General features: G+C 43.5%; 1 protein-coding gene across 1 annotated transcript; it reads right to left on the bottom strand.

The window, feature by feature from the left end:
* Positions 1 to 4,879: 4,879 nt before the first annotated feature.
* Positions 4,880 to 8,666, bottom strand: LOC123409215 (phosphomethylethanolamine N-methyltransferase-like). The gene is made up of 4 exons (XM_045102176.1): positions 8,331 to 8,666; positions 7,098 to 7,274; positions 6,204 to 6,335; positions 4,880 to 5,077 (listed from the first exon to the last, which is right to left on the bottom strand). Exons 2-4 carry the CDS (start codon positions 7,164 to 7,166, stop codon positions 5,006 to 5,008), a joined length of 273 nt encoding a protein of 90 aa, XP_044958111.1. The 5' UTR covers positions 7,167 to 7,274; positions 8,331 to 8,666; the 3' UTR covers positions 4,880 to 5,005.
* Positions 8,667 to 15,588: the final 6,922 nt, after the last annotated feature.

The following is a 15,588-nucleotide window of genomic DNA, read 5'->3' as shown; positions in this document are numbered from 1 at the left end:
TAAGTTTTCTAGATGTGAGTTCTGGTTGAAGGAAGTTGTCTACCTTGGGCACATCATCTTTGCCGAGGGCATAAAGTTGATCCATCGAAGGTGCAGGCCATTGTTGAGTGGGAACCTCCGCAAAATGTGAAGCAACTTCGAAGCTTTCTCAGGCTTGCAACCTATTGCAGAAGATTCGTTGAGAATTTCTCCAAGATTGCTAAGCCTCTCTCAAGTCTTCTTCAGAAGGGTGTGAAGTATGTCTGGTCTCTAGAGTGTCAGTTGGCTTTCGACACACTCAAAGAGAAGCTCACTTCTACTCCGGTCTTGGTTCCTCCTGATGACTCCAAACCTTATCAAGTGTTTTGCGATGCCTCTCTTCATGGTCTTGGTGCAGTTCTGATGCAAGACAAGAAAGTGGTAGCTTATACCTCGAGGCAGTTGAAGCCAAGTGAGAACAATTACCCCACTCATGATCTTGAGTTGGCGGAAGTGGTACATGCTCTGATGACTTGGAGACACCTCTTGTTGGAGAGAAAGGTTGAAGTGTTCACCGATCACAAGAGTCTCAAATACATCTTCACCCAGCCTAACCTCAATCTTCGGCAAACTCGTTAGGTGTAAATGCTCCAAGATTTTAATCGAGCGTTGAGTACACACCAGACAAAGCTAATGTCGTCACAGATGCTTTCAGCAGGAAGGCTTACTGCAACAGTCTCATTTTGAAGCCTCTCCAGCCTGATCTTTGTGATTCTTTCAGAAAGCTCAACCTTCAGTTAGTTCCTCCGGGATTTCTTGCTAATCTTCAGATTTCTCCTACCTTGGAAGACCAAGTCTGACAAGCTCAACTTCTTGATGCAATGGTGAAGAAAGTTAAGATTGGCTTGGCAAAGGGAGTTCCAAATATAAATGCTTCAGTGTTGATGCCAGAGATACATCGTTCTTTGAGGATCGCCTTGTCGTTCCGAAAGGGGGTCTCAGAAAGGTTATCATGGACGAAGCTCATAACTCTCTTCTCTCGATACATCCAGGAAGTTCCAAGATGTATCAGGATCCGAAACAGACCTTCTGGTGGACTCGCATGAAGCGTGAAATTGCTCAGTTCGTAAATGAATGAGATGTATGTCTAAGGGTGAAAGCAGAGCATCAAAGTCCAACAGGTCTTTTGCATCCCTTGCCCATTCCCGAGTGGAAGTTCGACCATGTTGAGATGGATTTCGTCACCGGGTTTCCGAAGTCCAAGAAAGGTAACGATGCCATCTTTGTCGTCATCGACAAGTTGAGCAAAGTCGCTCATTTCCTTCCAGTCAAGGAGTCTATCTCGGCAGCTCTCCTTGCAGAGCTGTATACGTCAAGGGTAGTCTTGTTGCATGGTGTTCCAATGCTGATTTCTTCGGATCAAGGAAGCATCTTTACTTCCAAGTTCTGGGATTCATTTCAGTCTGCGATGGGTACTAAGATTCGATTCATTACAGCCTTCCATCCTCAGACTAGTGGGCAAGTTGAGAGAGTCAATCAGGTCCTCGAGGATATGCTAAGAGTCTGTGTCATTTCCTTTGGCATGAAGTGGGAAGACTGCCTACCTTTTGCTGAGGTTTCATATAACAACAACTATCAGGCAAGTTGAGGAAAAGCTCCATTCAAAATTCTCTATGGCAGGAAGTGTCGTACCCTGCTCAATTGGTCACAGACTGGTGAGCATCAGATTCTTGGGAATGACATGATTGCTGAAGCAGAAGAAATGTGTCATGTCATTCGGGATAATCTCAAAGCAGCGCAGTCCCGTCAGAAGAGCTACTACGATAGCAAGCATCGTGACATGTATTATCAGCTCGATGACTTCGTCTATCTCAAAGTGTCTCCTATGAAGGGCACTCGGTTCGGCATGAAAGGAAAGCTTGCTCCTCGTTTTGTTGGGCCTTTCAGAATTGTTGGCAAGAGAGGCAACCTTGCATATCAATTAGAGCTCCCTTCAAACTTCTCAAATGTGCATGACGTGTTTCATGTCTCTCAGCTCCGGAGATGCTTCAAGACTCCCGAGCGCACAATTGATCTTCAGGATATCGACCTTCAACCCGACCTATCCTACCGTGAGCATCCAATTGCAATTCTTGAGACGACTGAGCACAAGAACCGCAATAAGTCAATCAAGTTTCTCAAGGTTCAATGGTCACATCATTCCGACAAAGAGGCCACTTGGGAGCGCGAGGATCACCTCCGTTCCGAATTTCCAGAGTTCTTTCAGTCCTAGATCTCGGGTCGAGATCTTCTTGTAGTGTGGGAGAGTTTGTAACAGCCCAGATGTAATCCTTTCCATATTTGGATCATTTCCTATTTTGTGGAACCATGTTTTGGATGTTATTAAGTTTATCATTTCACGTGGCTTCATTTCATGTCATCATCTTGCATCATGGCATCGTCATCAATTGCATTGCTTTCATTTTTGTGTTGCTAGTTGATCCATCATGGTTGTGCTAGCTTGCCTTGAGTGGTGTGAAGTGATGTGATGTTTTCAAACAAAGCTTTCCAACTATGCCTTTCAAAACAATGCAAAGCCCTTCCCCCTTTGGATTTTAAACTTGTGAGTTATACTTTGATTGAACCTGTTTTAAAAATGTTAAACATTTAGAGTCTTTAATTGTGATTGAGGGTGTAACTCTCATTGCTATATTAGCCTTTAGGCACATAGGGTTTTATTTAAAGACATCATTATTAATTCATGTTTCATGGGTAAATTTAGTTTGTCTAAAAATATGGTTTATATTTTATTTAAACAGGGCATAAATCCCTCAGCCCCTAGCTATTTTTATTTTTATAAACAATCCGTTCTACTTGTTCCTGTGAGTTTTTGTTTGTGGCTTTTATTTTTAAAAGAAAAAAAATCCTTTAATTTCTTTCTCCAAGGATCCAGAGAAGCCTAGGTGGGACGGCCTACTCCTCCTCCTCTGGGCCTCAACTCCTTCTCTCACCCGAGCGGCCTTCTCCCCGTCCCTCTTCTTCTTTATCTGACGCCACCCCCCTCCTCCCTACTTTCCGTCGGGCTTTAGAGAGAGAGCTCGCGTCCGTGGCTTCACGGACGTCGAGGCCGTCAATCCTCCCCCTATTTAGCGCCTCCCCCTCGGCGTGCGTGCTAGGGTTCCTCTTCCCCGCCGCCACCTCCTTCTCCCTCCTTCTTCCCCTCTACAGGTAAGAGTCCAGAGAGAATTCAGAGAGAGAGGGGATTCAGAGAGAGAGTGAGCCGTCGTCCCCGCCATCTCCTCGTCGTCGGCAGCCTCCCCCGCGGCGTCCGAGGTGTCCGCGAGGATGCTGGAACCACCCTCGTTCCATTTTTGTCGCTACGGAAGGTGGATCTTCCTCCCTCGCGTCGGCCACGCGTCGTCGTGGCGGAGCGGAGCAGCGGCTCTTCCTCCGCCTTGCCTCTTCTTCCTCTTCCTCGAGCAGACGCATCATCCCCGTCTTCGTGCAACTGGGTGAGCGTCACCTTTTTCCCCTTTCCCCGCGTGCTTGATCCCTATCGGTGCATAGTGCATCGCCGCCGTCGTGTTCTGCGATGGCCGGGAGCTTCATCTCCTTGCGCCGCCGTTGGGCTCCCCCTTTCGGTGAGTTAGGCTCGGGAATGGGTTCCCCTAGGTCGTCGCATCCCCCACCAGTAGCTATCACCGTCGATTGCTACCTGTATCGATGTCGTCGTCCTCCCCTGTTCCGGCCGCCGCCATGATAGTGTGCAGGTGGAGAGGGGCTGCTCAAAAGGAGACATGCCCCCTCTCTCTTAAGATCTCTCGCTGTAGCGCAGTGGCAACCGAGATGTGCGCCAGCACCGTGCGTCGTGGGTTCGAGTCCCCCTCAGGCGCCTTTCTTTTTCTTTATTTTTCGCCGGTAGCAGGGCAGCGCCAGAGAGGGCTACCTAGCTTGAAGCCCTCTCTAAGTCAAGCGCCGAAGCATAGCCAAGTGGTGTGTGCATGTGGGTGCACCACAGGGTTTGTGGGTTCGAACCCCACACCCTCCCTTTTTTTTATTTCATTTCTTTTCTTTTGCTGTTTTGTGTTGATTCTTTCTACACCAGGGGCTTGTGTGATGTTTTCTTTTATTTTTTCCATGTTGCACTAGAGGTAGTGTAAGAGTGTGTAGTTAGTGTGTAGATGGAGATGTGTGTGTGTGTATGTGTGCATGTGTTTGCACACACACACTTGTGCAAGTGTGCACAAACATATACATGCTTGCATCTTCACATGATGGTGTTGTGTGAATCTTCTATGTGGTGTTGTGTGAGTAGTTATGGTGTGTCACTACAAGGAATATGCTAATATACGATGCTATGTTTTCGTCGCTACATCGTCACGGTTTTTAATTTACGACGATCTCACGACGAAAAACCAAGCGTCGAAAACAGAGCGTCACAAATGAACAGCAGCGACGTTTTGATCAAAATCGTCGTAACTTTTACGACGATTCCTGGATTGTCGTAATCTTTACGATGATCCTAAATTATCGTTGGCAATCAAACCCAGTCCTACGTGGCAAAATTACGATGAAATCAAAACGTCATGATTGAAATCAGCCCAACCCATTTCAATTGATCACATGGGCTGTTTTATTTCTGGGCTTTTTCTTATTGGGCTTCTTTTTGGGCCTTAGCCTATTTACAGCCACTTCTAGTTTTTTTTAAAAAAAAATTATCATTATAATTTGGGCCCTGTCCTTTTAATGCCCAAATACATTTGATCCAGTTTCAGTTTTGGCCTTTTTTCATTTTTGAATTCAGGAACTTTTTGTTCCAAAACTTGGTTTCATTTCTATTTGTTGGGCATTTTCAACCCAATTATTTGTCCAACATTAAATCCAACACTATTTCATATTCAAATCAAGAAAACTCCAAATCAAATTAAAATCATCCATCATATAACATCACATAATACATCTCCCAGGTTTACATAATACAATAACTCATCTCATGAATACATTTCCTTACACATAAATATAGCAAGAACGCACAGAATTGCACAATAAAACAATGGCACATCTGCTACTATCCCAACATTACAATGGACTTCATTCCACTCTCCTTTGAGACATTCTCGAGATGCCACAACTTGTCAACCTACAAGAACATTACACCACACATGAATCAATCAAAAGGAAAAAAATATAAAAAATAATAGAAATAAAAAGATTTGTGTTCATCCTGAAGATGATGTTAAAAATCCTGAGATATAAATTCTGGAGTATAATTAGTCCAACCTAAACAGGTCACAGAAACTGGAAATTAAACTTCAAACTATCTAAGATTGTATAGGAGATGTTATCAGCTCAGGTTTTCCGGAGAGAGAATTTCTTATTTAACAATTTCTTAAAATTTATAGCCCTATTTAACATTATAAAACTTTTTCTTCCTTATTTAACACTAAGTCTAAATTTTATGCCTTAACACTTTCGTCCATTTTAAAACATAATAGTGTTAAATGACACATCAAAAGACCTATTTGTCCCTCATGTGAAAATATTATATGTTTATGTGTATCCGACCAACTCATTTTGTGTTGGCCTTGGTCCCATCCTCGACATTGATGACATTGTAGCCGAGTGTTTTCTACGACTCGTATACGTACTAGATGGAGTTAGCTAGCAACCAATCTCTCGCTTGATCGATTCTACTTTCGCTGGCTAGCTAACCAAGCTAGCGGGTCACGGAACCATGTCAGTCCTGTTTATATTCGTTTTTCATTCTCAACTCACGGCTGTTACAGAAGGACTGTTTATAACTGTGTACGTGCGTGTACAAGCACTAACTTTTCACAACAAACATGTACAAGCATATTAACGTACTGACTTATTGTATACTATCGATCATTTAATATACCATGTACTATTGATGTACACTAGCTACCCTGTTGACCTGAAGCTAAATTACCACGTAAAATTTGATAACCTACCACATGAGGGGCAAATAGATATTTTCAGGTGTCATTTAACACCAACAAGACTTAAAATGAATGGAAGTGTTATAAAGGGCATAATATTTAAAGACCGTGTTAGATAGGGAAGAAAAATGTTTTCAGTGTTAAATAGGGAAACCAAATTTAAAACAGTGTTATATAAGGAATTTTCTCTTTTCCGGAACCAGGGTTAACTATTGATTGGACAATAAAGGATTACTACAGGCCCGTAAAATGGCTATTAAATCAAGGATCAAGAAAACAACTAGGTTCATAAGTGCATTCTCTTACCTCCTCGTCTGAAAGATACATCAGTAGCCAGTTTGAAAATATGAGATCAATCGAGTTGTCCTCAATCACCAGGTCCGGAGATGTAGCACACATGAAGGATGCATTTTCGTAATGGCCATTTATGCTTTCATTCTACAATCAAAATATATTGAAAAGAGCTCAGTGAACCAGGCATTTCATATACATATGAGTTTTATCTTCAGGATTAACAGAACAGGACATATACAATCATGTGTTTCTGAAACTATAAGAGACTTAACAGCACTAGCTATTCAAATTTTCAACTATCTTGTCAAATAGGCCATGGATTATCAGATAAAAAATACCAGGTACGGAGCTCTGTATCAGGTATTCAGGAAGCATGGTTAGAAATCAGTAGCTCTTCCCTCACGTCATAAAAAAAACATTTGCCAAGTAACATCAGATCGGTGTTCACATACAGTGAGAGAACCTCCCTCACAAACTCCCATTCTTTTAAGCCAGGGGAGAAAAGAAATGTCCTTATCCTCATGACCAAAAGGAGATGAGACATGCAGGCTGATGATGCAATATTATTAAAGAGAGCAATACAGAAGTACGACGGTAATACTCTGCTTAGCTGATTCAACTGTAACAAGCATCCTAGTATGGCCACACTTTAGCGCAGTCAAACGAAAATTCTAAACTTTTGCTGATTGGAGCTGTTTTAAACTATAATTAGAAACATCTCTTTCTAATATCAGTAGCGAGCAGCAATTTAGTGTTGGCCCTTGCTACCATTCAATGTACAAGTAATGTCACTAGGAAAGCCAGCGAATCAGATCTTACAGATCAATGAAATTCAACAATGCTCACTGAAATGATCTTAACTCAAACCCAAGTAAGTGCATGACTATGATCGAAGACAGAAATTACCATGAGCAAATCCTCGGTCAGGATGCGACGCCACACCACACCACAGGAAAACAAGGCGAATTGAACCATGAGCAACGACGAGCCGAGCCTGGGAACTCACATAAAGACGAAGAAGGCGCTCGGGGGCGCTTGGGCCTGTTGGACTCCTTCTCGGCCTTGCTCTTCTTCACCGCGAGCCTACACCACCAGAAATAAACAGCAGCAGCAAACCGAATTAGAGCCCGACGCGAAACAGCAGCAGGAAGTAAATAGCGAATAAGTATTTCCTACACCTACATTTAAGTAGAGGCTCAGCAGTACTCACTTTGGAAGTAATATTCAATTTGTTTGAAAGAGAAGTTCAAGTAAAATTCATCAATCAGTCTCCAAAATACTACCTCCGTACCAAAATAATACATTAGTGCAATGATGTAAATAGTGAATAAGTATTTCCTACAATTCCTCTACTACCGAGTTCATGAGAAGAAAGGATCCTCTACCAGTTTTTTCTTCTACACCATTAGAGGCAGAGTCATCTTATTAATCTTTTCTGCACTACAATTGTCCTGCTTTTTATGGTGCCAAACCGGCAAAACCCCCCAAGGAGAGGAATTGCAGACAATTTGTGCATCGGCAAGACAAGTTAGCGGCCTAGCTGGACAAATACACTGGCTCAAACATAACCACTGTATGTAAAAAGGAGTATTGAAATGACAGCCACATCATGCGGCGTCTTTATCCTATCCTCTTCAATCATATGTTGCATCCTCTGTTGTAATATTATGTGCATGGGGTACAAGGCATGGTAACAAAATATCCATCACTTGGCACCCATGCATATGAAGCCTACTACATGCTATACAGGTGTTATTTGTATTGCCAGAAACAACTGCTAGTCAGCTTCCAGTCCAGACGCTCTCTCTCAAGTCTCAACTAAACCAGAGGTCAAAGCAATCGTAGCAGCAGAATATGCATTTCCGATCTTTCCTAACTAGATGCAACAATAGATAGACGCACACATAGTCTATCCTACTATCAAGATCGCAGCTGAGCTCATTCCTGGAGCTCCGCTCGTCATGACCATGATTGACACGCAGTAATAAGTAAGCAAAGCAACCAAGCAGGAGAGGAAAGCATGGTAACACAACACCGCGCAGCCGCCGGCGCTGCCGGAGGGCACCCAGCAAGGAGCAATGGGAAGCGGGAGCTAAAGCTAGAGGTGGAGAACGATTTGCAAGATCCAGCCGGCCGCACCTGATCCGGCGCGATCTGGGGCGGCGCCATCCTTGCCTCGCACGTCCTTTGCGTCCGGCCCTGGCTTGCCGACCTCTGCCTCGACGGTAGGGCTGAAGCAGGAGAAGCAGCTCATCCAGGCGCGCTCCTCCCCCTATGTCCTGCCCTCCTCCGTCGCCGGAACCAAGAAAACGCGTGACCCGAAAAGGAGAGGCCGCCGCGCCGGGGCTGGACTACGGGGGATCCCCTCCACGGGAGGATCTCCGCTTGCTCGAAGGGAAGGTCCCCTCCTGGGGAGGATCCCCTCCATGAAGGATCCCCTCCCCAAGGCTACCACGGCCCAAGTAAAATCTGCAATGTACTAAACACGTGTCAACTCATGAAAAAGTTACCGCTAGAACTGAGAACTCATCCCAGCCGAGCTGGCTTAGCAACTTTAGTGTATGTATATAAAATTAAGGGCTTGCGAGAAAGAGATGGAAGATGAGCAAACTGTGGACGCTTCGCGAAGGGGTCGAGCAATGTACACCACGCAGCCCAGAAGACGCACGACCCAAGGCTACCACGGCCCAAGTAAAATCTATAGTGTACTAGACACGTGTCAACTCATGAAAAAGTTACTGCTAGAACTAGGAACTCATCCTAGCCGAGGTAGCTTAGCAACTCTAATGTATGTATATATATAAAATTAAGGGCTTGCAGAAAGAGATGGAAGATGAGCAAACTGTGGACGCTTCGCGAAGGGGTCGAGCAATGTACACCACGCAGCCCAGAAGACGCACGACCCAAGGTTACCACGGCCCAAGTAAAATCTATAGTGTACTAAACACGTGTCAACTCACGAAAAAGTTACCGCTAGAACTGGGAACTCATCCCAGCCGAGGTAGCTTAGCAACTTTAATGTATGTATATATATAAGAGCAAGAAGGGGCACAATCCAGGAGCCATGAACTGCACCCCGGATATGCACAAAGAGATCAAAGGATTTAGGAACCACATAGGATAATTAACATTGAACAATATACGAGTATAAGACACACTACATTTCGTTGGAACAGGTGTTCCTGACATACCAGCAGAGAACCAACTCAGTTCGCAACTAAACTGATTGGCATCCATAACTAAAGAGAAAAAAACAGAGCGCAATTCTGAGTCACCCCAGGCCCAGGGTACCTAGCTTGTGTATCAGCTAAACAAGGAAACCAAACGTGAGAAATCTGGAAACATGAGGTCTTTAAAGTTCTGAACAAGTTGTCACTAGTGATGTTTATTGTGATCAACTAAGGTTCAGAATGTAGCAAAGCAGAGCACAAACTAAACTATTATTATTGTTTCACTCATTTAGGAATGCTATATAATAGGTGAAGGGTTACCTGCAGACCAAGCTCCTCGATGAGTTCCCACACCCTCTTGAGCTTCTCAGCCCTCGAGAGGGATGGCGGGAGCTTGACCTCAGCTGCAAATGTGAGCGTCTCCAGCATGGTAAGCATGGGAAACAGCTGAACGTCTTGCATCACGTAAGAGGAAATCTGCTTAATGTAGCTCGTGGTGACCTGAACAAGTTTCAGTCTAGAGCATAAGAAGCTGCACCGTTTGTTCTTTTTTCTTGTAATTAGCCTAGCTGCTACTTTTTGAATGAGAATACAACATAATTAACCATCGAGTGTTAAGAATCTTATAGGTCGTCCGCCGATGCTCACAGACCCTTCAAGGCTAACCTTGGCGATCCTCCCGGCAATGGCGTCGAGGAAAGTGGACTTGCCGGCACCATTGGGGCCGAGGATGGCCGTGACCTGGCCGCAGAGAGCCTGCCCCTAAATGTCGTTCAGTAGGTAGACCTCCTTGATCTTGACCCTGTCCTTCTTTTGCTTGTTGACAATGGTGTAGGACAGGTTCTTGAACTCGAGGCCCTGGCCGGGGCTACGACAGAGACCTGAGGAGAAAAGGCAAACGCTGCATCAGTCAACCCGCGATGTATCCTAAGCCATTCAGTAACTGCGCGGAATTGGTCGAGAAACAGAAGGAAGTGGGGAAGCACGCAATGCACTTACGCCTGCGAGAGCATGGTGAGCATGAGGGCGTGCTATTCCACAGACAACAGCGCCAAAAATTGACACGTTGACACAGGCTGGGCTTGCGATGGTTCTTCCCTTGAAGAGGAAAGGGTGTTGCAGCACAGGAGCAGTAAGTATTTCCCTCAGTTTGAGAACCAAGGTATCGATCCAGAAGGAGGGTCTCGTCAAGTCCAGAGTACCTGCGCAAACACAAACAAGCTTGCACCCAACGCTTCAAAGGGGTTGTCAATCCCTTCAAGATTGTTTGCAAAGTGAGATCTCAAGGTGGAAAGCGCAACAAAGTAAAAAGTGTAAGGCTGAAAATATGGTGTGGAGTAGACCCTGGGGGCCATAGTGTTCACTAGAGGCTTCTCTCAAAATAGCAAGTATTACGGTGGGTGAACAAATTACTATCGAGCAATTGATAGAACCGCACAAAGTCATGACGATATCTAAGGCAATGATCATGCATATAGGCATCACGTCCGAGACAAGTAGACCGATACTTTCTGCACCTACTACTATTACTCCACACATCAAACGCTATCCAGCATGCATCTAGGGTATTGAGTTCATGACGAACAGAGTAACGCTTTAAGCAAGATGACATGATTTAGAGGGATAATCTCAAACTAATGATGAAAACCCCATATTTTACCCTTGCTGGCAACAACACGATGCGTGCCTCGCTACCCCTTCTGTCACTGGGTGAGATCAACGCACGGTATGAACCCAAAACCAAGCACTTCTCCCATTGCAAGAATCATAGATCTAGTTGGCCAGACAAAACCCACAACTCGAAGAGAATTACAAGGATATGAAATCATGCATAAGAGAGATCAGAAGAAACTCAAATAAGATTCACAGATAATCTCATCATAAATCCACAATTCATCGGATCTCGACAAACACACCACAAAAGAAGATTACATCGGATAGATCTCCATGAAGATCATGGAGAACTTTGTATTGAAGATCGAAGAGAGAGAAGAAGCCATCTAGTTACTCGCTATGGACCCGTAGGTCTATGGTGAACTACTCACTCATCACCGAAGAGGTCATGGTGTTGATGAAGAAGCCCTCCGTGTCTGAATCACCCCTCCGGCAGGGCACCAGAATGTGCCCCACATGGGATCTTGCGGAGACAGAAGCTTGCGGTGGTGGAAAAGTACTTTCGATGATCTCCTGATTTTTTGGGGAATTTTTGGGAATATATAGGCGCAAGATCTAGGTCACGGGACGTCCAGGGGTCCCACAAGCCTCGATGGCGCGGCCTCCCCCCTGTCCGCGGGGTGGGGGCTTGTGGGGCCCCTGGGGCTCCCCTGCCTTGGCTCCCAAGCTCTCCGATCTTCTTCCGTCCCAGAAAAAATCTTTTCGGGGATTTTCTTCCGTTTGGACTCCGTTCAAAATCTACTCTGAAAGGGGTCAAAAACATGGGGAAAACAGGAACTGGCACTTGGCACTGAGTTAATAAGTTAGTCTCAAAAATTATATAAAAGGCATACAAAACATCCAAAGTTTGACAAGATAATGGCATGAAACCATCAAAAATTATAGATACGTTGGAGATGTATCAAGCATCCCCATGCTTAACTCCTGCTCGTCCTCGAGTAGGGAAGTGATAAAGAATGAATTTTTGATGTGGAATGCTACCTAGCATAGTTGTCCTTTGCAACTTCTTTCACGTGACATGATTGTTCAGATCCGTAAGATTCAAAACACTAGTTTACTATTGACATGAAAACAGTAATACTTCAAGCAAACTAGCAAGGTAATCATGAACTTTCAAAATAACAAGGCCAATGAAAGTTATCCCTACAAAATCATATAGTCTGACTATGCTCCATCATCCTCACACAACTAATGTAAATCATGCACAACCCCGGTATTGGCCAAGTAATTATTTTCGCACTCTTACTTTCTCAAACTTTTTATAACTATCACGCAGTACATGAGCACGAGCCATGGATATAGCATTATAGGTGGAATAGAATGTGGTGGTGGTTGTGAGAGAAAAAGGAGGAGATGGTCACATTGACTCGGTGTATCAATAGGCTATGGAGATGCCCATTAATAGATATCAATGTGAATGAGTAGAGATTACCATATAAAGGATGCACTAGAGCTATAAGTATGTGAAAGCTCAAAAGGAAAACTAGTGGGTGTGCATCCAACTTACTTGCTCTCGAAGACCTAGAGCAATTTTGAGGAAGCCCATCATTGGAATATACAAGCCAAGTTATATAATGAAGATTCCCACTAGCATATGGTAGTGACAAAGCAAGAAGCTCTCAATCATGAAGAACATGGTGCTAACATGAAGCACAAGTGTGGAAAAAGATAGTAGCATTGTCCCTTCTCTCTTTTCTCTCTCTTTTTTTTATTTGGGCTCTTAGGCTTCTTTTTTTCTTTTCTTTTCTTTTCTTTTCTCTTTTTTTTGTTTTGCGCTCTTTGGCCTCTTTTTTCTTTCTTTTTTATTTCCTCACATGGGACAATGCTCTAATAATGATGATCATCACACTTTTATTTACTCACAGCTCAAAGATCACAATGATGATGACTCCATAGGAAATGCCTCCGGCAGTGTACCAGGATGTGCAACGATCTAGCATGGCGTGCGATCATGCAATGGAAATATGAGAGTGACGGCACAAGTCATGAGACGGAATGGTGGGAGTTGCATGGCAATATATCTCGGAATGGCTATGAAAATGCCATAGTAGGTAGGTATGGTGGTTGTTTTGAGGAAGGAATTTGGTGGGCTTGTGTACCGGCGAGAATTGCGCGGCACTAGAGAGGCTAGCATTTGTGGAAGGTGAAAGTGCATCTATACCATGGGCTCACATTAGTCATGAAGAACTCACATACTTGTTGCAAAAGTTTTTATTAGAAATTGAAACAAAGTGCTAAACGCATACTCCGAGGGGAAGGGTTGGTAGGTGTAAACCATCGCGCGATCCCGACCTCAACACAAAGGATGACAATCAATAGATCAATTATGCTCCGACTTCCTAACATAGCGGTTCACCATACGTGCATGCTACAGGAATCACTAGCTTCAACACAAGTATTTCTAGATTCACAACACCCTACTAACATGAATTTTAATATTACCAAATCCATGTCTCAAAACTAATTGAGAGGAATCAAAACTTCTCTTTCTACTCAATGCACATGAAGATGGAGGTTTTTGCATCCTCTTTGGGTATCTATCACTTTTGGGACTACTTTCATAGCATAAGCCAACTACCAAATCACACACCGTCGTGCTCTAAAAGATATAAGTGAAGCACATAGAGCTAAAGTATCTAGCTCAAAAGATATAAGTGAAGCACAATGAGCATTCTAGCAAAACCACGATGAGTGCATGTCTCTCTCTCTCAAAAAGGTGTGCAGCAAGGATGATTGTGACCAAACAAAAAGAAAACACTGCTAAGATAGAAGAAGCTCCAAGAAAAACACATATCATGTGGTGAATAAAAATATAGCTCCAAGTAATGTTACCGATGGATTAAAGACGAAAGAGGGGATGCCTTCCCGGGGCATCCCCAAGCTTAGGCTTTTTGGTGTCCTTGAATTTGGCTTGGTATGCCTTGGGCATCCCCAAGCTTGAGCTCTTTCCACTCCTTATCTCTTTGTCCATGAGAACATCACCCAAAACTTGAAAACTTCAAACTTAAACAGAAACTTGTGATAACATTAGTACAAGAAAACAAACTACCACTTCTTTTGGTACTGTAGCAAACTTGAATTCCATCAATATTGATGATGGGCTACTGAATTCTAACTTTTCCATGGCTAGTACCCCCCGATACTAACCATAGTTTCATCAAAACAAGCAACCAACTCAAGAAAAACAGAATCTGTCAAAAATAGACCAGTCTGTACCAATCTGTATACTTCGTATACTTCTGGTACCTCACAAAATCTGAACAATTACGATGGCCTGGGAAAAAAGCATATCAATCAGAAACAAAAAGAATAAACTCAAAATCTCTTTCTGAATAAAAATGAAAAATCATCTCGTGAGCGAAAAGTTTCTGTCTTTTTCCAGCAGGATCAAACAACCATTACCAAGACTAGTCATAAAGGCTTTGCTTGGCTCAAACACAAAAAGAAACACAAAAAAACACAATCACAACAGAATTGTGAAAGTGTGGACGCAACAAAACAGAAAGAAAAAGATAAATTCATTGGGTTGCCTCCCAACAAGCGCTATTGTTTAACGCCCTTAGCTAGGCATAAAAATGATAGAATCACGTATCGTCGTCTTTGGTGCTCAAACCATAAGTGGCGTGATCACTTATCATCTTAAGGTTTTCATCTTTCTTGCTGGATGATTCACCACTACTTTTAGGAACAAAGACAGACTTGGTGATTTTATTGTGGGCAAAATTTGGAGTATTCTACACAGCGGAAAAAGCGGAACCCAAGTTGGTTATAACATCCTCTAGTTTGCCAATCCTAGCGGAATCATGACCTAGCTTTTCGTTAACTGTGGGTTCCTTCTCCTTTAAATTTTTCAAAACCATTCCCACCTTGGATCCGTACTAAGTGATTTGATTTTGGACCTTTTTATCCAAGTTCTCAATGAGTTCAATCGTAGCAACTTTATTTTCAATAACGTCCAGCCTACACATCACATGTTCCAGAGTTAAGGTAGTTCCATTAACCAAGAGTGGGGGTAAGCCTACCAAATTTATCACAGCTCCGTAAGAATCACGGTATGGCTACCCAAGAAATTTCCACCTATGATGGTGTCAAGAATATACCTATTCTAAGGAGAAACACCCACATAAAAACTGCGAAGCAAGACGGTAGTGGATTGCTTATGAGTAGATCTACTCTCAGTGTTGCAAATCCTATACCAAGCGTCCTTTAAGTTTTCTTCCTCAATTTGTTTGAAATTGAGGACTTCGCACTCGGGAGTATCGCTTGAAGTGGTGGATCTAGCCAACAGGATAGACTATCCCACACAGACGAGCAGAAAGCAAGCGAGAGAAAAAGGCAAACGAAAAAAAGGCAAACGAAAAAGGCAAATTGGTGAAGTGGGGGAGAGGAAAACGAGAGGCAACTGGCAAACAAAGTAAATGCAAGAGATGAGTTTGCGACACCTACTTGGATGAGTTCTTGACTTGATCTTCCTCCCCGGCAACGGCGCCAGAAATTCTTCTGCTATCCCACAAACAACAGCGCCACAAATTAAAACATTGACAGAGGTTGGG

The sequence above is a fragment of the Hordeum vulgare genome, chromosome 7H, assembly GCF_904849725.1.
Source record: "Hordeum vulgare subsp. vulgare chromosome 7H, MorexV3_pseudomolecules_assembly, whole genome shotgun sequence".
In the NCBI taxonomy this organism is placed as follows: Eukaryota; Viridiplantae; Streptophyta; class Magnoliopsida; order Poales; family Poaceae; genus Hordeum; species Hordeum vulgare.
The sequence above is the reverse complement of the archived record's forward strand: the minus strand, read 5'-3'. Positions and strand labels throughout refer to the sequence as shown.